The sequence below is a fragment of the Marmota flaviventris genome, chromosome 5, assembly GCF_047511675.1.
Source record: "Marmota flaviventris isolate mMarFla1 chromosome 5, mMarFla1.hap1, whole genome shotgun sequence".
NCBI classification, from domain to species: domain Eukaryota; kingdom Metazoa; phylum Chordata; class Mammalia; order Rodentia; family Sciuridae; genus Marmota; species Marmota flaviventris.
Window position 1 is genome coordinate 74,873,047 of NC_092502.1, and position 24,636 is coordinate 74,897,682.

General features: G+C 32.4%; 1 protein-coding gene across 1 annotated transcript in view; it reads left to right on the plus strand.

Annotated features, from left to right (window-relative positions):
• Tmem232 (transmembrane protein 232) overlaps window positions 1-24,636 on the plus strand; it is a 217,587-nt gene that overhangs the window by 51,650 nt on the left and 141,301 nt on the right. Inside the window, exons 8-9 of the mRNA XM_071612810.1 lie at window positions 13,169-13,292; window positions 14,074-14,326. Coding sequence (XP_071468911.1) covers window positions 13,169-13,292; window positions 14,074-14,326 — 377 coding nt within the window. The remainder of the gene's footprint in view (window positions 1-13,168; window positions 13,293-14,073; window positions 14,327-24,636) is intronic.

Here is a 24,636-nt window from a genome sequence, read left to right on the forward strand (position 1 = left end):
ATTAGTGTGGTAGAGCTTTTTTTCATATACCTTTGGCTATTCATATGTCTTTAAAAATTTTTTTTCTTGGTACTGGAGATTTTTCCAGGGATGCTCTATCCTTGAGCTATATCCCTGGCCCCCCCTTTTTAAAATTTATTTTGAGACAGGGTCTCTCTAAGTTTCTGAGTCTGGACACAAGCTTGAGATCCTCTTTTGTCAGCCTTCTGAGTCACTGGGATCACAGGGATGTGCTACTGCTATCTGGCTTATATGCCTTCTTTTGAACAATTTTTGTTCAGGTCCTTTGTCTATTTATAAATTGAATTTGTTTTCTTGTTCTTGAGTTGAGTTCCTCATATGTTTTCGATATTAACTCCTTATCAGATATGTACATTTTCTCCAAATAAGCGGGTCATCTCTTTACTCTGTTAGTTTCAAGTGCTGTGCAGAAACCTTATAGTTGGATGATACCACATGTTTATTTTTGCTTTTATTACCTGTCCTTTTGGGTTCATATCCAAGAAATCATTGCTCACATCAATTTTATAGAGCCTTTTCCTGTGTTTTCATCTAGTAATCTTACAATTTCATTGAGTTAATTAAAAAGTTAATCTATTTTGAGTTGATTTTATGGTGTGAGCTCAAGGTTTAATTTCATTCTTCTACATGTAGATATTCAGTTTTCCCAGCACTAATTTTGAAGAGATTATCTTTTTTCCATTTTCTATCAGAATTCAATTGACCATAGATATTTAGGTGTATTTCTGAGCTTTCTATCCTGTTTCACTTGTTGATGTGTCTGTTTTTATGCAGCATCATCATTCAGTTTTGATTGCTGTAACTTTATAATATATTTTGAAACCAGGCACAGTGATGCTTCCAGCTTTGTTCTTTTTGCTGGGAATTACTTTTGCAATCTGGGGACTTTTGCAGTTCTATAAGAATTTTACGATTGTTTTTATTGTTACTATGAAGAATGATATTGGAATTTGGATAAGGATTATATTTAATCTCTAGATCATTTTGGGTGACATGGCTATTTTTTAAAATACTGATTTTTCCAATCTATGAACATAAGATATCTTTCCATCTATTTCTTGTCATTTTCTATTTCTTTCATCTGCATTTTATAGTTTTCAGTGTACTAATCTTCTACACCCTTTAGTTAAATTTATTCTGGGGGATGGTAAATAGAAGGAGTCTTTTTTATTTTCTTTTTTCATTTTTTTGAGATGGAGACTCATTATGTTGTCTAATCTGGATTGACCTTGTAATCTTTCAGCCTCAGCCTCCTGAGTAGCTAGGATTATACAGGCCCTCTAAGGATGATTTTTAAAATTTCATTTTTGGATAGTCTGTTAGTACATAGAAGTGCTTTGGAATTTTGTGTGTTGATTTTGTATCCTACAACTTTACTGAACTTAATAGTTATAAGATTTTTGGTAGGCCCTTTAGGGTTTTCTGTACATTAGATCATTTTCATCTGCAAACAGGAAGTTTAACTTTTCCCTTTCTATGATTTTTATTTATTTTTTTCTTGCCTATCTACTCTAGCTAGAACTTTCAGTACAATGTAGAACAACAGTAATAAGGGTGGATATCATCTTATTCCTAAGTTTTGAGGGTAAACTTACAAAGTTTTATCATTGAAGATGATTTTAGGTATGGGCTTGTAATATATGGTCTTTATTTGTTGAAGAACTTTAAAGGACTATTTCTGAGGAAATTGATCAGAAAGTATTCTTGGGCTGGGGATGTGGCTCAAGCGATAGCGCGCTCTCCTGGCATGCATGCGGCCCGGGTTCGATCCTCAGCACCACATACAAAGATGTTGTGTCCGCCGAAAACTAAAAAATAAATATTAAAAAATTCTCTCTCTCTCTTTCTCTCCCCCTCTCTCTCTTAAAAAAAGAAAGTATTCTTTTCTACTATTTGAAGAAGATCCCAGTTTTGAATTCCTTTTTCAGTGCTAATGACAAAAATAATAATATATCATGCCATAACAAGTTGAAAATTCAGGTATCATACTTTTGAAAATTCTGTTTTTAAATTTCTACCAGCTTGTCCTATTTCAAAAGCCTTTTATATGAAATTTTAAGTCTCTCAGATCCAATTGTAGAATCTTCTTAGAATCTGGAACATTTTTTTTTTTTCTCAAGGAAAGCAGTTATCCCACTTATATGTGGAAGTTTGTGTGGTTCTGGAGCAGGTAAATATTTCTAGAGAATGGCTTACAATTTACCTAATTTCCTAGAAATAGCTTATTTAGGAAAAAAAAAAAAAGAAACCAATAACAACAACAAAAACTCACTGTCTCAAAGCCTGAGGGGAGAAACCTACTTAATTTTGCAATTTGAGAAACATTGTAATTCTTTTTCAAATAAGGATAAAGCTAAGGATAAAAATAAGGATAATAATTACAGATGAAAAAATAAAAGTGAATGAAAAGAGTATTATACAAATAACACAATATGATTTTATTAGGCAATTTTAATATAGAGCTCCTAAATACAATGGAAATTATAGATTTTCAATGTGATTCTTTTCTAATTTTTTTTTTTTTAGTTATAGATGAACACGATACCTTTATTTAATCTATTTATTTCTATTTGGTTTTGAGGATTGAACCCAGTGCCTCACGCATGCTAGGCCAGTGCTTTACCACTGAGCTACAACCCCAGCCCCCATGGTGATTCTTTCAGACATTTTTAATTATTGGAAATAAGTAATAAGGGATTTAAATATTTATTTTTCAAAAGGATAAACAACTAGAACTACTTTAGTTCTTAGACAACTCTAACTTGATTTTTAAGAGAACATAAATCATATTTTAATACATAAAATAAATATTGCATGACTTTGTTGAATTTATTAACATAGCAGTCAGTCTAATACAGGTTTAAATAAGTGGTAAAACATTAAGAGGCTTATTAAGAATATCTAATTCTGGAAGTCATTTAATTATTTCTTTAACCAATTTTTAAGTTTTATTGTATCGCATCAAGATCTATTTAATTTAATTTGCTAATGATAATGTTTATCTATAAACATTTAAGAGCCAGCTATTTTTTAATTCTTAGCATTTGTAGACTTAAAGCATTAGAGGCAACACCAAATCAATTTTTAAAAATAAAAATAACGGTGGAATGAGACAGACATCATACCCTAGGTGTGTGTAGGATCGCATGAATAGTGTGACCCTACTTTGTGTACAACCAGAGAAGTAAAAAATTGTGCTTCATTTGTGTACACTGAAGCAAAGAGAATTCTGCTTTCATGTATAACTGAATAGAACAAGTAAAAAATACAAAAAAAATAAAAAGAAACTGAGGTCAAGTTTATTAGGCTTCTTATGACTAGAACAGATCTTAAAAGTCCCAGTATAACCCTGTCCCCAATGCTTCATTCTACTGTTTTTTTCTGGAGGCATTGTTAAGCAGGTAACTGCTCTGAGACAACCTGTAGTTGAATCTTCACTTTTTTTTGCTAGTGTAGGAATAATGGAGGGGCGGGGAGGAGAAAGAGGGGAGAGGACAGGGGATGGATTGAAAAAAATGTAAAATAGTGACTGTTCATATTAGAAAGGAAAAATAATTGTTTAAAACAATTTTAAAAAGTCTAAAAAATTGTTTAACAAACTGCCAAATATTTCTGATTCTACTTCTTATATTTATCTTTTTATTTTAAGGAAATAATTTAATCTTTTTTAAAACAATGACTCTAGTAAACAAAAACTATTGATATTAAAAAAATTTGTTTTGTCTTTTTAAGTTATCATTTTGACTATTTTGTTAATAATAGCATCATATGAAATATTTAAAAATAACTTTTATTCTTACCAAGTATTTAAGTTATTTATATAAGAGTCCATGTACCTTTCATTAAATTGGGCCATTACTCCAATTTAAAAAAAATGTGATGCAATAATCAAAATCAAATTGGCTATTCTTTGCATTTCTGAGAAACTTCAATATTTCTCTCATGTACTCAAAGACACAACTGGTCCCAAGTGAAAAATTAAAAAATGAACTGAATATATTCAGAATTAAATAAAAATATTGAAGCATCGGGGCCTGATGAGAAGCTAAGACGTTCTCAAGATTTTCTGAATCAGATAGCTTTGGAATAGTGATGCTCAAGCAAAGATACTTTCACTTTAAAGCTATCAAATCATGCTATGTCTAGGTATAAATATATCACAATGAAGCCTCTTTTATATGTAATTATAATTCACTAGTTAAGGCCAATAGAGTAAAGCAAGGGGTAAGGGATAGGAAATACGGAAGAGACAGGAGATGGGTATGGGGGATGAGCTTGATCAGTTGTATTATGTGCAAATATGAATATGTCATATGTATAATCATAATGCACCAATAAACCAACAAAAATACCTTTATTTTAGTATCTGAAATACAGTGCCAAGGGACAGTTAAAAGGAATAATCTGAACAATTTGATTTTCCACGTATATGAGGAAAGTAACATAATAATGAATAAATATTCAGAGATTTAAAATGCAAAGGGAGACCATTCAATGAGGTATCATAACCTTTTTTTTGTCACTTCAGTGACAAAAATAGCTTGTATTGTACAAGTAAGTGGTTCTCACCTGCTCACTTCTGATTCTGTATCTCTCCGTCTGATTTCTTCTAATCCCCCTTATAAACAACCTGACATACAAAAGGATATGAGTAGAAATAAAAGGTTTGGAGGGGCTGGGGTTGTGGCTCTGTGGTAGAGTGCTCGCCTAGCACGTGCGAGACCCTGGATTAAATCCTCATCACCACATACAAATAAAATAAAGATATTGTGTCCATCTACAACTAAAAACTAAATTTTTTTTTTTTTTTTTTTAAAAAAAGCTTTGGAAAAGGGCAAGCCCAGGAGTCCTGAAAGAACTCAAGGAAGGCAAAGACTTAGAGCAGCCTCACTGGCAGACAGGGGAAAACCGAGGAAAGGCTGCACAAAGACAATAAATCTTAAAAACTCGAAGAAGTAGGGAAAAGAATGCAAGAGCCCCACTCTCAGCTGCTGTGCACTGGCCTTTATCTGCCCAGAGCTGGAGATAAACAGCTTGCTGGAAGGCAGATTTCTACTTAATATGGTTATTTTATATGATACTTCGTACTCTCAATGCTCCACCCTGTGGTTTGGCCTTTTATAAACTGCCCCATTTACTCTGGGGAGATAGCTCAAGCCAACGCAAAAGCCTTTCTAATCTCACATGAAAATAATGAATTGTGTTTATAATTGAATTATCGGCCAATGAAGACTGCTGAGAAATGCAGTATGACATTTCAGTGGAGCACTATAATGTATAAAATTCTATCTCCCAAAGTGAAGTAGCCAATTTAATGCGCTCCATGAATGCATTCCAAAAAACTTGTCAGTTTAAAACTATATCCACATGGCAAATGCTTTCCAGACATATAGTATTTGTGTTTGCATTAAAATGAATCAAAGAATCAGTTGCTTTGTATGGACAGCAAGACCTCTGCTTTTCTGCTAGATCACTGACATGTACATGGTCTATATTTTTGACCCAAGTAATTTTAATGTTCATGTAGCAGTCTAACAACAAACAAAAGTTGTAGTAATAGTATTCCTCCCTTCCTTACAAGCTGAAATATCAAGGTAAGTTCTCACTCTTGATTCATTTTCTTTTTTTTTTAAATTTAAATTTTATTTTTTGTTTTAATTAGTTACACATGACAGTATGATGACCTTGACATATCATACATTTGAATCAGATGGGATATAATTTCTCATTTTTCTGAGTGTACAGGTTGCAGAATCACATTGGTCATGCAGTCACATATATACACACAGTAATAACAATGTCTATTTCATTCTACTATCCTTCCTATTCCCCCAAACCCTCCCTTCCCCTCCCATCACTTCTTTCTAACTAATCTAAGGTAACGCTATTCTTTTTTTCTCACATCTTCATACATGTGTTTTGTATAATGATGAGGGTCTCCTTCCACCATCCATTCCCCTTCTCCCTCCCTTTCTTTCTCACCCCTCTTCCCTATGTAGAGATAATCTTCTTCCCCTGCTCTTCCTCCCTACCCCATTTTGAGTCACCCCTCTTATATCAGAGAAAACATTCGACATTTGTTTTTTTGGGGGGGATTGGCTAACTTCACTTAGCATAATCTGCTCTAATGCTATCCATTTCCCTGCAAATGCCATAATTTTATTATTTTTAGTGCTGAGTAATATTCCATTGTGTATATATGCCACATTTTTTTTTATCCATTCATCCATTGAAGGGCATCTAGGTTGGCTCCACAGTCTCGCTATTGTGAATTGTGCTGCTGTAAACATTGATGTGGCTGTGTCCCTGTAGTATGCTGTTTTTAGGTACTTTGGGTATAGTCCGAGAAGAGGAATAGCTGGGTCAAATGGTGGTTCCATTCCCAGCTTTCCAAGGAATCTCCTTACTGCTTTCCAAATTGGCCGCACCAATTTGCAGTCCCACCAGCAGTGTATGAGTGTACCTTTTTCCCGCATCCTCGCCAGCACTTGTTGTTTGCCATTCTTACTGGAGTGAGATGGTATCTTAGAGTAGTTTTAATTTGCATTTCTCTGATTGCTAGAGATTATGAGCATTTTTTCGTATATTTGTTGATTGGTTGTATATCCTCTTCTGAAAAGTATCTGTTTAGGTCCTTGACCCATTTGTTGATTGGGTTATTTGTTTTTTTGGTGTTTAGCTTTTTGAGTTCTTTGTATACTCTTGAGATTAGAGCTCTACCTGATGTGTGAGGGGGAAAAATTTGTTCCCAGGATGTAGGTTCTCTGTTCACCTCATATATTATTTCTCTTGCTGAAAAAAAACTTTTTAGTTTGACTCCATCCCTTTTGTTAATTCTTGGTTTTAATTCTTGTGCTATAGGTGTCTTATTCAGGAATTTGGGGCCTAGTCCCACTTGATGGAGATTAGGGCCTACTTTTTCTTCTATTAGATGAAGCAGAGTCTCTGGTTTAATCCCTAGATCCTTGATCCATTTTGAGTTAACTTTTGTGCATGGTGAGAGATAGGGATTCAATTTCATTCATTTCCTGGATTTATTATTGATCTTTAGATCTGTGCTTTTTATAATCATTTAGTCTGTGTGAAGGATAAACATACGACTTATGCATTGCCTAATTATCAAGCAGTGAACAAACACTTTCAACCTCCATTGAGAAGACCTGATTTTTAGATCTGTTTCACTACCTGTCTAATTTTGAGTGAGCCACTTAACCTCTATGGATCAAAGTCTGTTTAGTAGTTATTTAGAGATAAAACCCACTTCAAAGAGTTTTTTTTTATAGAGATTTAAATAAGTATACGATGCCATCTTTTATACTCTAGTTCTCCCCTAGGTATCTTCTGTTTTGCTAATTCAGACTTAAGCAAATTTCTCCCCAATCAGGCTCCTGCCTGCTGAATGTCTACCTTCTTATGTATTCTCATGTTCTCCCCTTGAATTAATTGAGTTAGATACCTTATCTCCCTTACCTCACTTCCCCCATCTAATCCAGGATCTGAATATGTTGTGCATGCGTTAATTACATATCAGACCTGTCCCCTGCTCTCTGTTCCCACTGTCACCTAGTTTGGGCCCCTATTGTATCACAGCTATTGCAGATTCTTAATTTGTTTCCTTGCTCTAAGTATTTCCCCTCAATAATCTGTCACATACACTCCGCTTCCATTGTTACAACATAAACTGTCATTATATCCCTTTTCAGCTTAAATTTTTTTTTAAAAAAACTGCTTTTACATGGCACAGGGGATGCAGCATCAATTAATGTCATATAATTTTCCATAATATTGAAAGTATAAGAGCAAAAAATGACTAAAGGATTCTGCTACTGGGATTCATTTCTACCAAAGAACCAAATAGCCAATAATGCCTGAAGGTAGTCACCGGAGGGAAACAATTAGTGACCCACCTGTGCTTTCCCTGATGAAGCAATAGTCATTGCTTGACTAACAGTTCATCCCTTTGTTCTCCCCTCCTGGCTTCCCTACAGTCCCACATAATCCAGACCCCTGTAATCTGGAGAAAGAATCCTTAAAGCAGATAGTTTCAAGACTGGATTTTCATGTAGTCCTTCCCCTCTGAGTATTAATTTTAGTAAGTAAAATTAATTTTATAAATACAATTGAATAATTAAGCACCAATATACATATAATTATTATAATTAAATCAAATATATACATATATTATATATGTGTAATTTGAATACATTTGTATATATGTATAATTTGAATAATAATTATTATTCAAATGCAAGATTATATAATTATAGCATTATACTAAAGTAATTATGCATATATTATTTCATTTAGTTATTAAGTTACATTTTCAAAATTTACCTTTTTTCCCCCACTCACAGCCATTTACAATTAGGCTTTTCCCCTTTTTCAACTGTTAAGTTTTCAACTGTTAATTTCTTGATTGTCTTGAATAAATTTCTCTTTTTTTTTGTTAAATATTTATTTATTTATTTATTTTTAGTACTCGGCAGACACAACATCTTTGTTGGTATGTGGTGCTGAGGATCGAACCCGGCCGCACGCGTGCCAGGTGAGCACGCTACCGCTTGAGCCACATCCCCAGCCCCTTGAATAAATTTCTAAGTATGGATATAAATTACCTATTTTATTAGGTGAGACCTTGAATTTATTTTTTCTTTAAAAAGCATAATGTATATTTTGTCTGGTGATAGACTTTTTGATCACTGTTTTTTTTTTTTTAATTCCCTCTTTGAATATCAAAATGTTGCTATGCTTTTTCCTAACTGATAGTTATGACAAAATGTTTAAAGCTAGCTTTTTTGCCTTTTTCTATTTACTTTCAGTCCAGGGATATTTAGGAATGCCTTTGTGACATGTAACCAGGATTTAGGTATTGATGATTGTCCCATTGGCCATCTCAGGAGGGTCTTGAAGCAAATCCTCTGTTTTGCCTAGAAAGAAGTCACTTCTCTGTGCACAAATACTAGTACTTAACAGTTTACATTTTCCAAAGGCTTCCCCTGACTACTCACAGTTCTTGTGCGTTTTCAACTCCTGTCTCTTTGGGCCCAGTGTTATTCTTAATTATCATGGGAAAACCCAGATATTTCTCATGGATCCCTTCATTAAACCATTGACATCTTAGTAGTAGAAAGTTTTCCTTTGGTTGGATTCCATTTTCTTTATAACATCAAATTTTTCATTATCCTTTCCTTTCCCTCTTCCTTTCTTCCTTCCTCCCTCTCTCCCTCCCTCCCTCCCTTGTTACCTCCCTCCCTTCTTTCCCTTTTGTGGTAGTACTACAAAGATTTTTCTTGATGTTATGTATCTCACGTTGTTTCAAAAGGAATTAGACAGTAATAGGTCTAAGTATGCCACTTTTCCCTCTAAATTATGGAAAGATATTTCAAGTTTTTTTCCTTCCAAATGTCACCTCTGCATTCAACTTCCTCTATATGGATTACATTGTGTTTTCATAATCTTAATTCCCTTGTAATATCTTATCACACTATATTACCTGCATCTTCGCATCCAGGCTTCTCATTGTGACTTCTTCCTGAGTTTTATTAAACATATTTAAGAAGATTATAAAACTATCTTCTGGTTCCTATAAGAAATAATTTTCAGAGTTATGATCTCCTCTGAATATTCAGACTGATGTTCTCTTTAGCCCTTGCTATGACATATTTTTCGTTTGGTCTTATGGAGGTGTCCCTCCTCTACTTTTCATTTTACTTATCCCCAAACTAGGAGAAATCTATAAAAACTTGATATTTTAAAATATCAGGTTTTTATAGATTATACGAGGTTTGTATTCACAGCTGCTAAAACCTTTTAAAGTTATTAAAAATTACAATGCTAACATGGACAGTTATCAGGAAGCTTAACCATAAAAACAAACAAACAAACAAAAACTCTCCTGGATTCCAGTCATATCACTCCTCTTCCCTCCCACTTTAATCCCACATCCCTACAGCACTGTTTTCTACACATTTTACCATTTGGGTATTGCCATCTCTAAATAAATATGAAGAGATAAATCCAATGCAGAATTAATTACTCTGGATGGTTAAAGAAAATCATATCCCAAGGTAAAGAATACGCCACACTTTTTCATTTTATGAAAACCAAAGTAAACAGATGAGATTATTTTCTCCCTGTTTTTTTTTTTTTTTTCTTTTAAGTTTCTTTGTGGCTGTGTGTTTCAGGACGTGACATACGGGTACACCTTATTGCTTCTCTTCATCCAGCTTCATCAATGCTATGCTTTGTGGAAATTTGTATAGGTTGCTGTTTCATTTACCTTCTTTTATTTTTAGATTTTAAGATCATGTGATTTTTTATGTTTTCAGTATTTTCTTAAATATTTATTTTAAACGTCGAACAAGCTGTAAAAGTGTTACTAATTGGAGATATTGTTAATCCATTTTTTAATTGACAATCTGTTTATTGAGGAAAAAGGTATAGAAGACTAAGGAAATTTTTGAATGCTGATGTTCCTAACCTCTTTATACATGTGTGTGTGTGTGTGTGTGTGTGTGTATGTGTGTGGATGTGTATAAATACATATTAATAGATAGATATTATTATTTTAGATAAGCCACTAAACTCTGTCTCAGTTTTACACAGGGGAAATCTATAAGAGTTAGAATGACTTTGTACATGTTTATTTTCATAACATTGTAAAACCAAGTCAATGTACTCATAATTGAGATTTTCTGTATTATAATGAGTTCACAAAGAATATAGTGCTGTGTTAAAATTTGTAGACGAATCCAATTTGAGTTCTTGTTTCTATGTGCATTGATTTTTTAGTTTTGGTTTTTAACGAACTCCAGTTTATAAGTATTGATGCTTCTATTCTATTTTTGGCAAAGCCTTTTTTGCTTATAGAAAAATTTGCAGTCAGCAGCATTGATTGAAAACAGTGTGTTTCTGGTGAAGCATTTTTCTACCACAGGTGGCTGGCACTGATGGATCTTTTTCAATCCATAGTGCCGTAGGTTAGATACAATTTTCTAGACTTCAAAGAGAATAGAAGAACCCAAACTGTGTGATTATGAAGTATATTCAGAGGAAAAAAAGTTTTACAAAGCCTGTGACTATCCTCTTTACCTTGGCCATATTATGAAGTACGAATGGGAAATATTTGGGAACTACTCACTGTCCATCTTGCATGTCTTCTAGACTTCTTTCCATCATTCTAAAACTTTATAAACAAAGAAAGTTACAAACTCATATATTTTAGCTTTGAAGAAATGGATTTTTTCTAATCCACTTCAGCATTTTGAACATAATCATTTTACAGAGTATCTTATTTAGAAATCACAATACTTTCTGAAAAGTGGATTTTGCTATATTTGTATAGATAAGTAAGCCTGAAATAGGGTACATAATTTATTCTACATCCGACACCTAATTAGTGGCAGAGCTACAATTTTGTCTTGTGTTCATAAGTATCATGCCGAATGTGTCAGTTTGAATTTGGTCTTCACAGGAGATAGAAACCTGAGTACACTTGCATTACTCAGTTGGGCTGTATTTATTGCACATGACAAGCAGTGAGATGCTGACGCAGAGGATTAAGGACATTCTCAAGACTCCAGCATCTTCGAGCATCCCTTTCATTCCTATCCTATGATTTTCCTTCTTGTGTATGATGGCTCTTCTGCTTCTGTTCATGTCAAGCATGCCTTCCTAGCAGGAGCACCAAGAGGATGAACAAAGGAGAAAAAAGGGTCTCTTATCCAAATTTAATTTATTTGTTAACCAGAAAAATAATAACTTGCCTGGAAGACATTCATATTATACTTCCATTTATATCTCATTTACAGAATCTATTATATAGTGTTTCCAAGATTTAAGGAAGTTCAATTAGTTAATTTTAAATCAGATTTGTTGAGATAAAGTTTAGATACAATAATAGTTGCACATTTTATGTATACAGATCTATGATTTTTGATAAATACTATGCTTATAATAATCACTGCTCCAAGAGAGACAGAACACTCTATCTTGAAGAGGCAACCTTAACTGATGATATTTTGCCATCTTGAAGAAAATTCAGGTTCTGTTAGGTAGATGGAGTCAGCACTTTCCACATGGAGGTTAAATGCTGAGTATTTAAATAATGATTTGGAAAAGAAGAATTATAAAGCATGAAATATCCATATGTTAGAAAAAGCTTCAGTTACAGTTGACTGATCTGGAAAAGTGAACTCAGACAAATCTCCTAGAACTATCTATGTCTCAGTTTTCTAATATTTTAAAGAAAAAAGGTTTTAATAGGCCTTATGTGTCCAAAATTCAAATCAAATGAGATAATTTGTGTGACAGCACATTGAGGTCTGTAAAGCCTTATTCAAATATATAGAATTGTCTGCAACTTTCCTGATCAGAGGAATTTCCTTTTGAAAATGATGATGAGTTTCAACTGATTGACCTGAAATATTACAGTTGTAAAATTTAAAAATGCTTATAAAATATACAGATTCTTAAATTTATTAGTAATCTATAAATCAAGGCCATAAGCAACTCTAAATAGAGGCAATTTTACTTTTGATGCTTGTCAGATCCTTTCAAAAGATGTCTCTTTCAGTTGGATAGGAATAGCACTAAATATATAATTTCCTGAAACTTTCAGAATATATATATATATTTATGACTAAAAAGTGCTGGTATAATTTCCCAGTTATTGTATGATATTTTAAAAATGAATACATGACAGTATATCATTCATGTGAAATATAAATTTTATTTTTAAATACTACACATTTTACAAACCCAAATATTAACTTTTGGAATGTTTAGGCAAATAATTTTTTAAAATTTGTTCTCTATTTTGAGAAGAAAACACGCTCTTGATATTCACCCTATGGAATCAGTCACAAAAGGAGACTCTGTAGCAGCAGAACACAACTGCTTGTCATACCAGATTTATGAAGAGATGCTATCGACTGTATTATTTCTCAGAATTTTGTCAGAGCACACTCTAAATTAAAACATCTTACCAAAACATCCTATAAAGACTTATAGTAATTGGTGCCAGCCAATACCAATCTTTATTGAAAATAAGTTTTTGTGGTTATCTCAGCACTCATTTCCTTTTATATTCATTAAAATGGATTTTTTTTTTTTCTATTAAAGTCTTTGTCATTTGTTCATAATTCAGGTTGGACTCAGCACTGGCTTTGTTTGTCCTTGGGGAGGCTGCCAAATTAAACATGGCCTGCTTGAGAGCTTTAATGGAAATAGTGAAAGATTTTCTTTCAAGCATTATGTCTCTTCATAGTCAGGTAACAACATTACTAATTTAAATGTGAAAAGACACCTGAATAGAAGCATATTTTATTTTTTGCTACTATTTAAATTATATATCATATTAGGGCACCTAGTGTTCATAACTTTGTAATAATTATATTTTAAAGTAAATATGCATATAACATTTACTATTTTTCATAAACTTTTCCATTGTCATTACATGTTATTAAGATTTGTATTTTAGTGAAAATGAAATAAGTTTTTTAACTTATAAGTTTTCTCTATTATTGAACATTAAGTTATTTTCTAACTGTTCATAATTAATTACAAGAAAAGTTGAATTGGCATTCTCAAATATAACATATTATTTGTATTTCTACTTCTTTGGAATAAATTACTAAAAATAAATTTTGCATGAAAGATCTATAAGCTGTATTTAAGGGTCTTGGAACAGATGCTTAAATTCCTCTCCAAAAGTTGTAATTTTTTTTTATTCTTATGAAAAATACATGAAACTATAACACACTAAAAAATATTATTGCAGAAAGTAGTATTTCATTGGATTAATTTATGTTCTATTGCTTCCTAAAGAAACTAAAAAGTTGTTCTTTATATATTTATATGCTATTTACAGTTTTTATATTTTGAACTACTATTTATGCAATATATCTATGGAAAATTGCTTTTTTAATGAGTTCATTTAGAAATATTTATTTTGATCTTTTAATAATTCCATGAAATTTGAAGACCTTTTTATGGTTCTTAATTATGACAGAATGTCCTCTGATTTTCCTAATACCTGTTTTTTTACTTCAGAAAGAAAACTGCAAGGTTGATGACCTTTCGTGGACCTGGATTATCATCTATACATATACAACAATTGTTGCAGAAATCTGCTTGTATGCAGCAACTTCTGATTTGCGAAAAACTGCTCTTATTGGTTTCTGTGACTGTAATAGTTCACGAAAGAATATTTTATTCATGGAAAAATCAGAAAAAGAGCCAGAATTACAGGAAACAAATATTTTAAGTCTTTTTGAATATTTTTCTTCAAAAATATCAGATGATTGTAAGTAAACAATTTTCATGTTATATTTTAAATGTCCATTTCTACATATAGTAATATGCTCTTTACAAAAGGTTAACATTAAGAAATGAGAAATATCTTTAAATTTAGTGTGACTTCCTGGGAAGAATAGTTCATGAAATGGAATTTTTTATCAATAATTTTAAAACGGCTGAAACACAAAGCTAGATTCATTTGATTTATGATTTAAATGATGTGGTGTGAAGGAAAAGATGAACTTAGGAGAATTTGTGAAGTGTATATAACCTTTATTTCCACTTCATTTTTATTCTTTTCCCCTTAAGGACTTCTTCTTTCCCCCATTTTTTATAGGCATCTACTGTTTCTCTCTTGTACTTTTCCTAGTCAGAGGATTTCTCTTCACTCACGCACTCAAGTATTGTAGTACATTCTTTACACCTGATTTCTTATATTCCAACAAAGAGTATGAGTCTTACGTCTCAAAAGTAAAGGTCATTTTCTGTGGTGTTTATGGGGGCTAGTAGAATAAAATATGCTTATTTTTAAAAAAGTACTATAAGCATAATATTAATTTGAGAAGTCCTTTTAGTTTGATTGAACTTTGTAGGTTTATTATAAAAATCGTTACAGTCTACATATTGTTATAGTCTGTTGTTTATATGACTTTTGTTTTCATTAAATTGTGAGATAATTGAGACTAGAGAATCTTTTCTGAATTGCATTTGTGTTAATCCAGACTCTAGCATAGTAGCAAATAATGTTGGGCAATTAATTATAGTGGATTTATCATGTAATTAAATCACTGAATTTCAGATATAATTGTAAGATTTTTGAAAGCATTGAGGGAAGCAAGATTGTCTTTCCTTAGATCCATAATTTACTGATTGGGGATAAATTATGCTGAAATGTGATTTTAAATAGTAAGACTTGAGTAATGGATATTAATTTCACTCTTTAAAAGTTGTTCACTGTTTTAAAATTACTTTCAATATACTCTTGGTTTATTTAGCACAGTGGAGACTCATTTCTGAGTGCAAATTGCTTAACCATTTCCTACTTTTCAAATTATTGTCATTTGTTGCTGCCAATTTTAAACAGATCTTTATTCTTTAAAATGTAAATTGTATTTCTCCAGTGTTTATTGAGTTGACAAATTAAAGTGGTAAGTATTAATTTATTTTGCTACTCATACTTTTATACATAATGATCATAAATCTTCAACACATGGTTTTTAGTCTACCGAGCAGACTAATCTATGAATATTAGTCCTTAATTCTTGTCTAGCTGTGTAAATTGGTGCATCTTGGCTTCTTTCATTGATCTTTTTGGGCAGCTCTCCATGGGGAGGATCTTGGCTCCTAGAAGCCTCTTGGTGTCCCTCTAGAGAGGAACGTCTAATCTCTGGCAAAGTTTTGTGATGATGTTATTGTGTATGTTTCTGAGGATATTACAATTTTTATTCCTTCTTAACTATCTGACTTTTCCCCCAGAAAATTTATGATTGTGTCATTCATTTGCTCATTTTTGGTCTTTTTCTGCATTTTAATCTTCCCCTGAAGAATTTATTTTGATGGTCCAGAATTTGGATGACTTCTTGAAAGACATTTTGTCTTAGTGCTTATCATCTATTACTGAACATTGCTTAGACATCTAGGCATTCATGTGTATTTCCCTCCTTCTTAGCAGTGCCACACATGAAAGAGAGCTATCTGTGAACTCAAACTCACTAAGGATACAGAAAATCTACAGTCATTATTTTCTCATCTCTGTGAATCTGAGTGAGCATACATGTTTCTAATTTTTATTAATTTAATACTAAGTGAAAGTATGATATCCAAGAATAGCAAATTCTGATTCTTTTCATGTGTATCCCTAGATAAGAGGGGCACCTATATCTTTGTACCATAAGCAATAGTGTCATTAAGGTCTTTACTTTTCTGTAGTTATTCTTCATTGAATAAACCCTTCAGGAATTTCTGGATGTCATTGTATGTACCATGAGATCATGTTACAGAGAGCCATTTCTATAGATAACAAGGTCTCAGCATTTGTTCTTTAAATGGTGATAGAGAAGAAGGTGATAATGCGTAACAGGTGGGATGCTGTAAGGAGATCACTTTCTGCCTTTGCAAGTGGCATAGAGGAAATGGATGCTGTTTCTGCTTGTACTGATGTCCTTCCTATTATTAGTCTTGAACCCAGCGATGAAATGATAAGCTAGAATTTCATCCATGTTTTATAAGCACAGGTGGACAAATGGATGTTTTAAGCTGTGAGATGCCTTTAGAAACTTGATCCAAAATAAAGAGAATATCAGAATTATACAAAATTTTCTGTATAAGCCACAAGTGATACTAATGCTATTTGTCTCGTTGAAAATTCTGAATATTTTGAAATCCTCAATTCTCATAGAATCTTTGTGATTTCTTTGGGAAACGTTGGAAGTTGGTAACCTGTTGACAGTTTGCTTAGAATCTTCTCAAGGATGTGTTCTGCTGTTTTCTTTCTCTGTGTCAAAATCAGAGAATATACCACCTCTGGGCATAAATTTTTGATATCCTCTAGTGGTTGCTTCTACTGGGTCTTTGGATTCCTTCAGCTACTACCATCAAAAGTCAGTACTCAACAAATGCATTGTTAAAAACTGTACTGATGTGCTTCAGTAGAGCTTAATTCTTTGTAGCATCACTGAATAATTTTCCAGATAGAGAAAATTATTTTTCTCTGGTTTGTCCTTTATGCATTATCATTAGTGAGAAGGATGAGTTCCACAAGACCTCAGGATATAGAGTTCCAAAAGCAGTATTCTCTATGTGGCCTTTTCAACATAATCACTGCAAAAGATGGGTCTGACTTTCTGAAAAGTGATAGAATTGAAGATGATTTTCCTCATAATCTTACCCTTCAAGTAATTTCATTTTGGGATTAGAGTGAAGAAATCAGCTCTTGGGTCATACGAACTTGTATTTTATATTTGTCACTTATATCTCATGATCCTAGGTCAAGGTATTTAGTCTTGCTAAAATTTACTTTCTTTGCCTGATCCTTGTGTTAAAAATCCTATCCAGCCAGGCATGGTGGTGCATGCCTGTAACCTCGGGAAGTCAGGACAACAAGGCAGGATGATCAAAAGTTCAAAGCCAGCCTCAGTAACTTAGTGAGGATCCAAGCAACTTTGTGAGACTTGTCTCTAATTAAAAAAGTAAAAGTGGCTGGGAATGTGGCTCAGTGGTTAACTGCCTTTAGGTTCAACCCTTGGTACCAAAAACAAAAACAAACAAAAAATATAATTTTATCCATATCATAGTACTTTTTGTTTTTTAGAAAAAAAATATGGAATATATATATATATATATATATATATATATATATATATATATTCTGACATAATTTCTCATATATGGTAAAGATCCCATAAATGTTAAAATAGGTACTATGGTTCTTAATGTGGTTGCTAATATTATGATTATCACTAGCAATAATTTCTATGTGCACCATGTATCATGGATATGTTTATTTCATTTATATTTAAAGATGTAAATAACACTGAGAAACATTTTAAAATGGTATCAAAAGTCTTTTGGCATATAAAAATAAAAAAGATCGGTAGATTGACCTAGAATTCTGCAAACTTGCTGAATTCATTTATTAATTTTCAACAGTTTCTATGATTTTATTATGATTTTCTGTATAGAAGATTATGCCATCTTTAAATAGAAATAGTATGACTTTTTACTTTCTAAACTCAATGACTTTTATTTTCTTTATAATTAATTGTCTTCTCTAGGACCTTCACGACACTGTTGCACAGAAATGATGACAGCAGAGATTCTTTTTTTTTCTTTTTACCTATACATGACAGTAGAATGTATTTTACTATATTATACATACATGGAACATAACTTCCCATTCTTGTGGTTGTACATGAGGTAGAGTAACACTGGTCATGTATTTATATAGGAACACAGGAATGTTATGTCTGATATTTTCTACTGTTTTTCCTATTCTCATCTTTTAAATCTCCCCTCCCTTCCCTTCATTCCCCTTTGTCTAATCCAATGAACTTCTATTCTTCCTTTCTCCCCACTTATTGTGTATTTGCATCCACATATCAGAGAGAAAATTCAGCCTTTAGCTTTTTGGGATTGGCTTATTTTGCGTGATGATCTCCAGTTTCATCCATTTACTTGTAAATGCCATAATTCCATTTTTCTTTATGGCTGAGTAATATTCCATTGTGTATATATACCACATTTTCTTTATCTATTGGTCTGTTGAAGAGCACCTAGGTTTGTTCCATAGCTTAGCTATTGTGACTGGAGCTGCTATAAGCATTGATGTGACCATGTCACTGTATATAATAGCTGGCATTCTTGAAGAAAGCATTCATGTTAAGTATTAATTTGGAGGTTTACATAGAGGACTTTTATCAGTTTGAGGAAATTCTATTATTACTTTTTTTGAGTGTTTTTATCATGAAAGGGTATTTATCTTTTTCATTTATATGTGATCATATGTATTTTTCCTCCAGTCTTTTAATTGACTTTTGGATGTTAAACAGATCTTGTTTTTCAGCTCTAAACTTTCTAATCCCCTCTCATCTTATTGGCCAGAAATGTATCACATGCTGACTAGAAATAGGAATGGAATTAATATGGTTGATTTAGGCAACTCAAGATTATCTCCTCGATTTTCCTGAAATTCATAACAATCCAATACCTGAGCAAGATTTCAATTCTGTAATCGATGATAGAGAGAGAAGGGGAAATCTACGGGTAGAGAACAAACCAAGTTATAGAAATTTACACATATGTGCATTGGAAGTGATGTTATTTTTAAGATGTTCACCTTTGCATAGGTACAACTTATGTTCAGTGCTCCTGAATTTCAAGCATTCTGGTCTCAGTTTATGTGACATCAAAATTTCAATAAGTATAATCAGGATTGTGGTTTTATCAATACAGAATTGGGCTATCAGAAAATACAGCTTCATGATTGATTTAGCATTGCTCTACCTAGATATTTATAATATCAAAAATATTTCAGTTCACTACATGGCTTTTTAAAACAGATGCAATTACTGGAAATCTAAAAACAAGTTGGTAGAGTACCTAATGAATTCTGGCCTTGTGTTATTTATGAAATTGCAAAAAAAAAATAACAATTATAAAAATGTTATTTGGGCTGGGGCTGTGGTTCAGTGGTAGCGCACTTGCCTGGCATGTGTGAGGCCCTGGGTTGGGTTCTCAGCATGGCATATAAATAAATAAAGGCCTATCAACAACTAAAAAAAATATTTATTTTAATGCTATTGAAGTTTTTCTGCATTAATCATTTTTACCTGCTGTATGATCAATTATATTATTTCTCAGTACTTGTTTTGGGATCTGTTTACAGATTTTCCTTTGACATCTTTTCTGATGCTTTCGTCCATGTCTTTTAGAACACCTATATGTTAAAAATGAAGAATTCAGAAATCATCATGCAGCTTTTCTGCTTTCCTTTGGATATAGGTGTGGGTCTATTTATTAACTCATTATGCTCAGTATATCATTCTTTATCTCTGTCAATCTCTTTAGAGAAAAAATATATCATTTTCCAAAGAGGTATCACCAATGTCACAATTTCTGCAAAAGCCTTGCACATTTGAAGCAGTCTCTCCACCTGCTAATACAGATGGCTTGTATCATTTAAGAAAGCCAAATGCTACTCTTTAAAAATTAATTAAGCCTTATAAAGTAAAGGTATCCTCTGTCATACTTGAAATATTAAAAAAATAGTAAAATATTCAATTGAAGTCAAGATATCTTTGTCATAAAATATTTTTTAAAAATTTTTTTGTAGATACTATTATATGTCCTAAGGAACAAAAAAATAGTATAGTCCAACTGAATATAGATATTTGATATTTATTCTCTCTGATACTCACATTTTTATTAGATGCTGTGTACATGTAAAAAAAATTTACATAGACCAGAATAACTTATTCACTAAATTTTGCAACCCTTCACCCCAAGTCTTTAACCTCTCCTAATACCCCAGCTTATTGCTGGCATGTAACCTCATGTTTCTTTGAGCTTCCTTTTGTACTAATAACTTTGTCACATGATAGCTTGGATTTTTAATAAATGTTTTATATCTCTTTTAAGTTATGAACAAATATTTATACATGTAAGAAAAATACATTATGTTAGACAAAACAATATTTTTCTCTCTGACATAAACAACAGGAAATCCCAGTTTGGTTGGGGGAGGGGAGCGCATAAGGAGTTCTTGGGGCAGGCTCATTCTCCTTGTTTTCCTTTTATCCAGAGGGCACAGCCATGTTCTGCTGTGAGAGTTCATCTACCAGAACACTTTCCAGACAGTAGAAGGAAAGACAAAAAAGGCAACTATTCATCTCCTACTGTCTTCTCATAGAAAATATTGCATAGCATTTCTTTTATATTCTCATGGTCTTAAACTGTGGTCTATAAATACACTATAGTACAATATTAAGGATAGTGATATCCACAATTAATGGGAATATTTTTTAAGCAAAGTATCACTAAGTCAAGCTAAAATTTGTGATTCAGATTATTAAGAAAGAAGGTGATAAATAATATTTCAAAGAAATGAGCTATCTGTGCAAAGCTTAGTTTACCAATTTTTATTCTTGTTCAGGGCAAAAAAAAAAAAAAGATGTATTTAAATGTCCCTTGCCTCACACATTACCTAACACATTGCCTTGCTCAGAATAGACACTCAGAAACTTAGTAAGCATGTAGAATATATAAGTGAATTAAAAAAAAGGGAAAGGACACTATAATGCTTGTAGAGATTTTACTATGAAATAAAATTTCCAATTCCAAATGTTTTTTAAATACTCTGTGAGTATATAAATGATCCATTTATTTTCATTATTTTTTTTAAATTGTCTAGCACACATTTGTTTAATCTTAAAGATAGAAGCTGTCAGTTTGTTTATGCATAACAAATATTACAATGTGAATTTGTACATTCAACACTCTATATTAATGGCCATAGAGCACCAAAGAAATTTTTTAGAAAACTTTTAATAAATATATGTATGATTGATTAAGGAAGGTACGATTTGAGCTTTAGTTTGAAGCGTATATTTTTTTAAGTCAAAATTTGGAAAAGGGGAGAAGATGAAGATAGGAAGAAAGAGGATGATGGGTGCTAAATAAACATGAAAATTTAAGTGGCTGTTGAGGAAACCCAGCTGCCTGCAATGACGTCCTGGTTCTAAGATCTAATGTTTGATGTATACAATAGCACTTGAACTTCAGGATAAACCTGTACTTCTTTATACACATTGAAAATCTTTAGTAGCACTTGACAAAACTGTCCCATGAGAAAAATTCATCTGGACACCAAACTATCTAGACTTGCTAAGTAAACTCATTCTTTTCTTATTTTAGACTTTTGGAACCGTGTTCACTGAAAATAGGGCTTATCATTGATGACTATAGATTCCTACCTCAAAAATGTCATTGAGTTTGTACAAACCTTTCCTGCATTATCCCTAGGAGCAGAGATTTATTTACAGAAATATTAGTAACATTTAAGTTGATGGGGAGCTATCACCTCATAGAATCTTTTCAAGGCCTTAAGGAAGGACACTAGGGACATTTTTTCTTAGGAAAATGTCTTTCAAAACCTTGAAAAAGTAAGATCTTTTTTAGTTTTTTTAAAAAGAAGTCTTCAAAACTAATCTTTACCACTTATAAAATCTATACCTTCCTCACCCACAATGTGAAGCACCTTTAATATCAGCAACTCATAACATTCTTTCCATCCAGTAATCTGTCCATCAAGTTTATGTGAAGTAAACTAAGCTAAATATCTACCAAGGTGTCAGGTAGCTAAGAAAATACTTCTAATATGTTGAGGTTAACTATAGTTTGCAAAAGTAGTTCTAATAAAATTGAAGAGTAATTTAATATGATTGCTCTTGAAGTGATTTCTGAATCATGATGAATATGTTCTTCCCTCTTGAAAGTATTAAAGTGGTTCTAGTTGTACATCTCATAATTAAAAATTATTTATTCTGAATATTCTCATAATAAACTTTTGAGTATAATGATAATAAAATATATATGAATAAAAGGAATATTTACTTTATATACAAATTGTAGCTTTCAATGATAATATGGAAGGGCTTTTGACCCGCTGCCCCAGGTCCATGTTACCTTTATATACCTGCATGTCTGCATGTATACACACACACACATACACACACACAAACACCATATCTACCATTAATGTAGTATTAGAATGTCCTGGGAAAACTAAACTTCTAATATCATATTTTGGAAAAGTTGGAGAACAGTTCTATATATTGCAATAAATTCACTCCTATTTCCCTAACTTGACTGTCTCCTGCATGAAATTGACAAGACTGTTTACAGGGGTCACCATTAGCTACAAGGAAGCCTGGGAGAGCAAATGTTTGGTGAAAAGAGAGGCATTTGTTCTGACCCATGAGAATTGATTCTCAAGTATGCAAATAAAAGTAATAATGACTTCTTTTCACAATTAAAAAAGATGTCAAGTTTGTGATATCAATGCAACATACTAATGCAACAGTAATATATTTCACTATCTACAAGGTGTGTAATAGCCATAGTATTAGCAATCTGAATAGTCATAGTATTTATACTTTTGGGGTGTACATTCTTGTTCGATGACATATCAAATCCCAGAGGGGCTTTGTATATACTTGATATTCATAAAAGTCTAACATTAGTTTGATTCTTAGCATTAGTTTAAAAGTTGTATATTATTTTATTTTCATAATCACCCAATGACTTTTATGCTACTTTCAACCTACCCATATATAATATGTGTATGTATATATTTTAATAAATATGAAGCTCCATTATGTTGACAACTTCTGTCCTTATCATTTAAAATTTGTGAATTGTCATTTTTGGGATATTGGATTATTCTAATTATATTTGTCTAAAACCACTTTTTCAACTTTTTATAACTTTATAATTTTCCCACTGAAATTGTGTTACTGTTTCATTTCCTCTAATTTCTGATTTTCTTGATTAAAAAAAAATAACCCTCAGCAGCTCAGTTACTGTGTTCCTTTGAGGGTGTTATAACATTAGATTTGATCTTAATGCATCTGATTATTGTTCTATAGTACTGATAAAGTACTATAGAACAATAAGTCTTAAGTCTCAAGATCTGTGAGGGTAACAAAAATTTGACCTTTGATTACCTACGTAGTTTATGGCTCATTAGGCTCATTACACTTGTAAAGTGTCCACTAATAGGAGGTGGATGCTGTGCTGTGCCTTCTTCAAGGAAGGCATGCCAGTCAGCTTTGGCCTTTGATGCCATTTGTTCCATTCATAAGACTGTTTTAGATTAAAATACTTCTTGGTTTACATTTGTGTATGTAATTGTGTGTGTGTATATATGTCTATATTTATACGTGGGCATGTATGTGAGCATATATATGGAAAAAAGCTGCCTGTGCTGACATTTGATAAATGTAGCATTTCAAACCAATAGGGGAAATAATGGATTATCAATAGATTATGTTTTGATAATTAATTATCCATTTAACCTTTTTAAAGTTAATTAGTTAGCACACACCATACCTATACATAAAAAGTTTAAAAAGTCCTCAGAAATTAAAACATTTAAAATAATCAGAATAAAATATAGCTCAATACCTTTTAGACCTCTAAGCAAACAAGGTTGACTAAATAAGAGAAAAATCACAGTTCTTGAAAGACATGATGAGAAACAACTGCCCAAAGATCATAATATCTGTGCAGAAAAAATGATAAAATTTAAAATTCAAATGAAAGTTGGAAATCATATATACAAGTTATAAAATAGAAATGATGATGATACTGAATGAAATACCACTTGTAATTACTACTGCCATCCTCAGCCTTCAGCGTGGTTTCTGAACTTTTTAGATGGCTGAAACTGGACAAAAACTAAATCCTAATTTGACCTGTATGTCTCTCTACACTGATCCCTATGGTGGAATGTGAGCTACTTACAGGTTGACCTATGAGTCCTTATTTGGAACATCAAACACATTTCTCCAAATCTATAAACTTCACTGAGAAACTCTTTGATATGAGTTGGTCGAATCTCTAGGCCATAGCGGGGTACCTTCCTCTTTCTTGTCTATGTTAGTACTTCAAGGTGAGCTGAGAAGGGCCTGGAGCTGGACTTTCCAGGAATATGGCCTGAGATCAGTGCTTTAGAGAGAGCAGGCTGGGTGAGGAATGCCTCAGGCGCTCTTTCCTGTTTTCTATTTACTGAAGCCTTGGTTGAGCAGGGCTGCAGGAAAG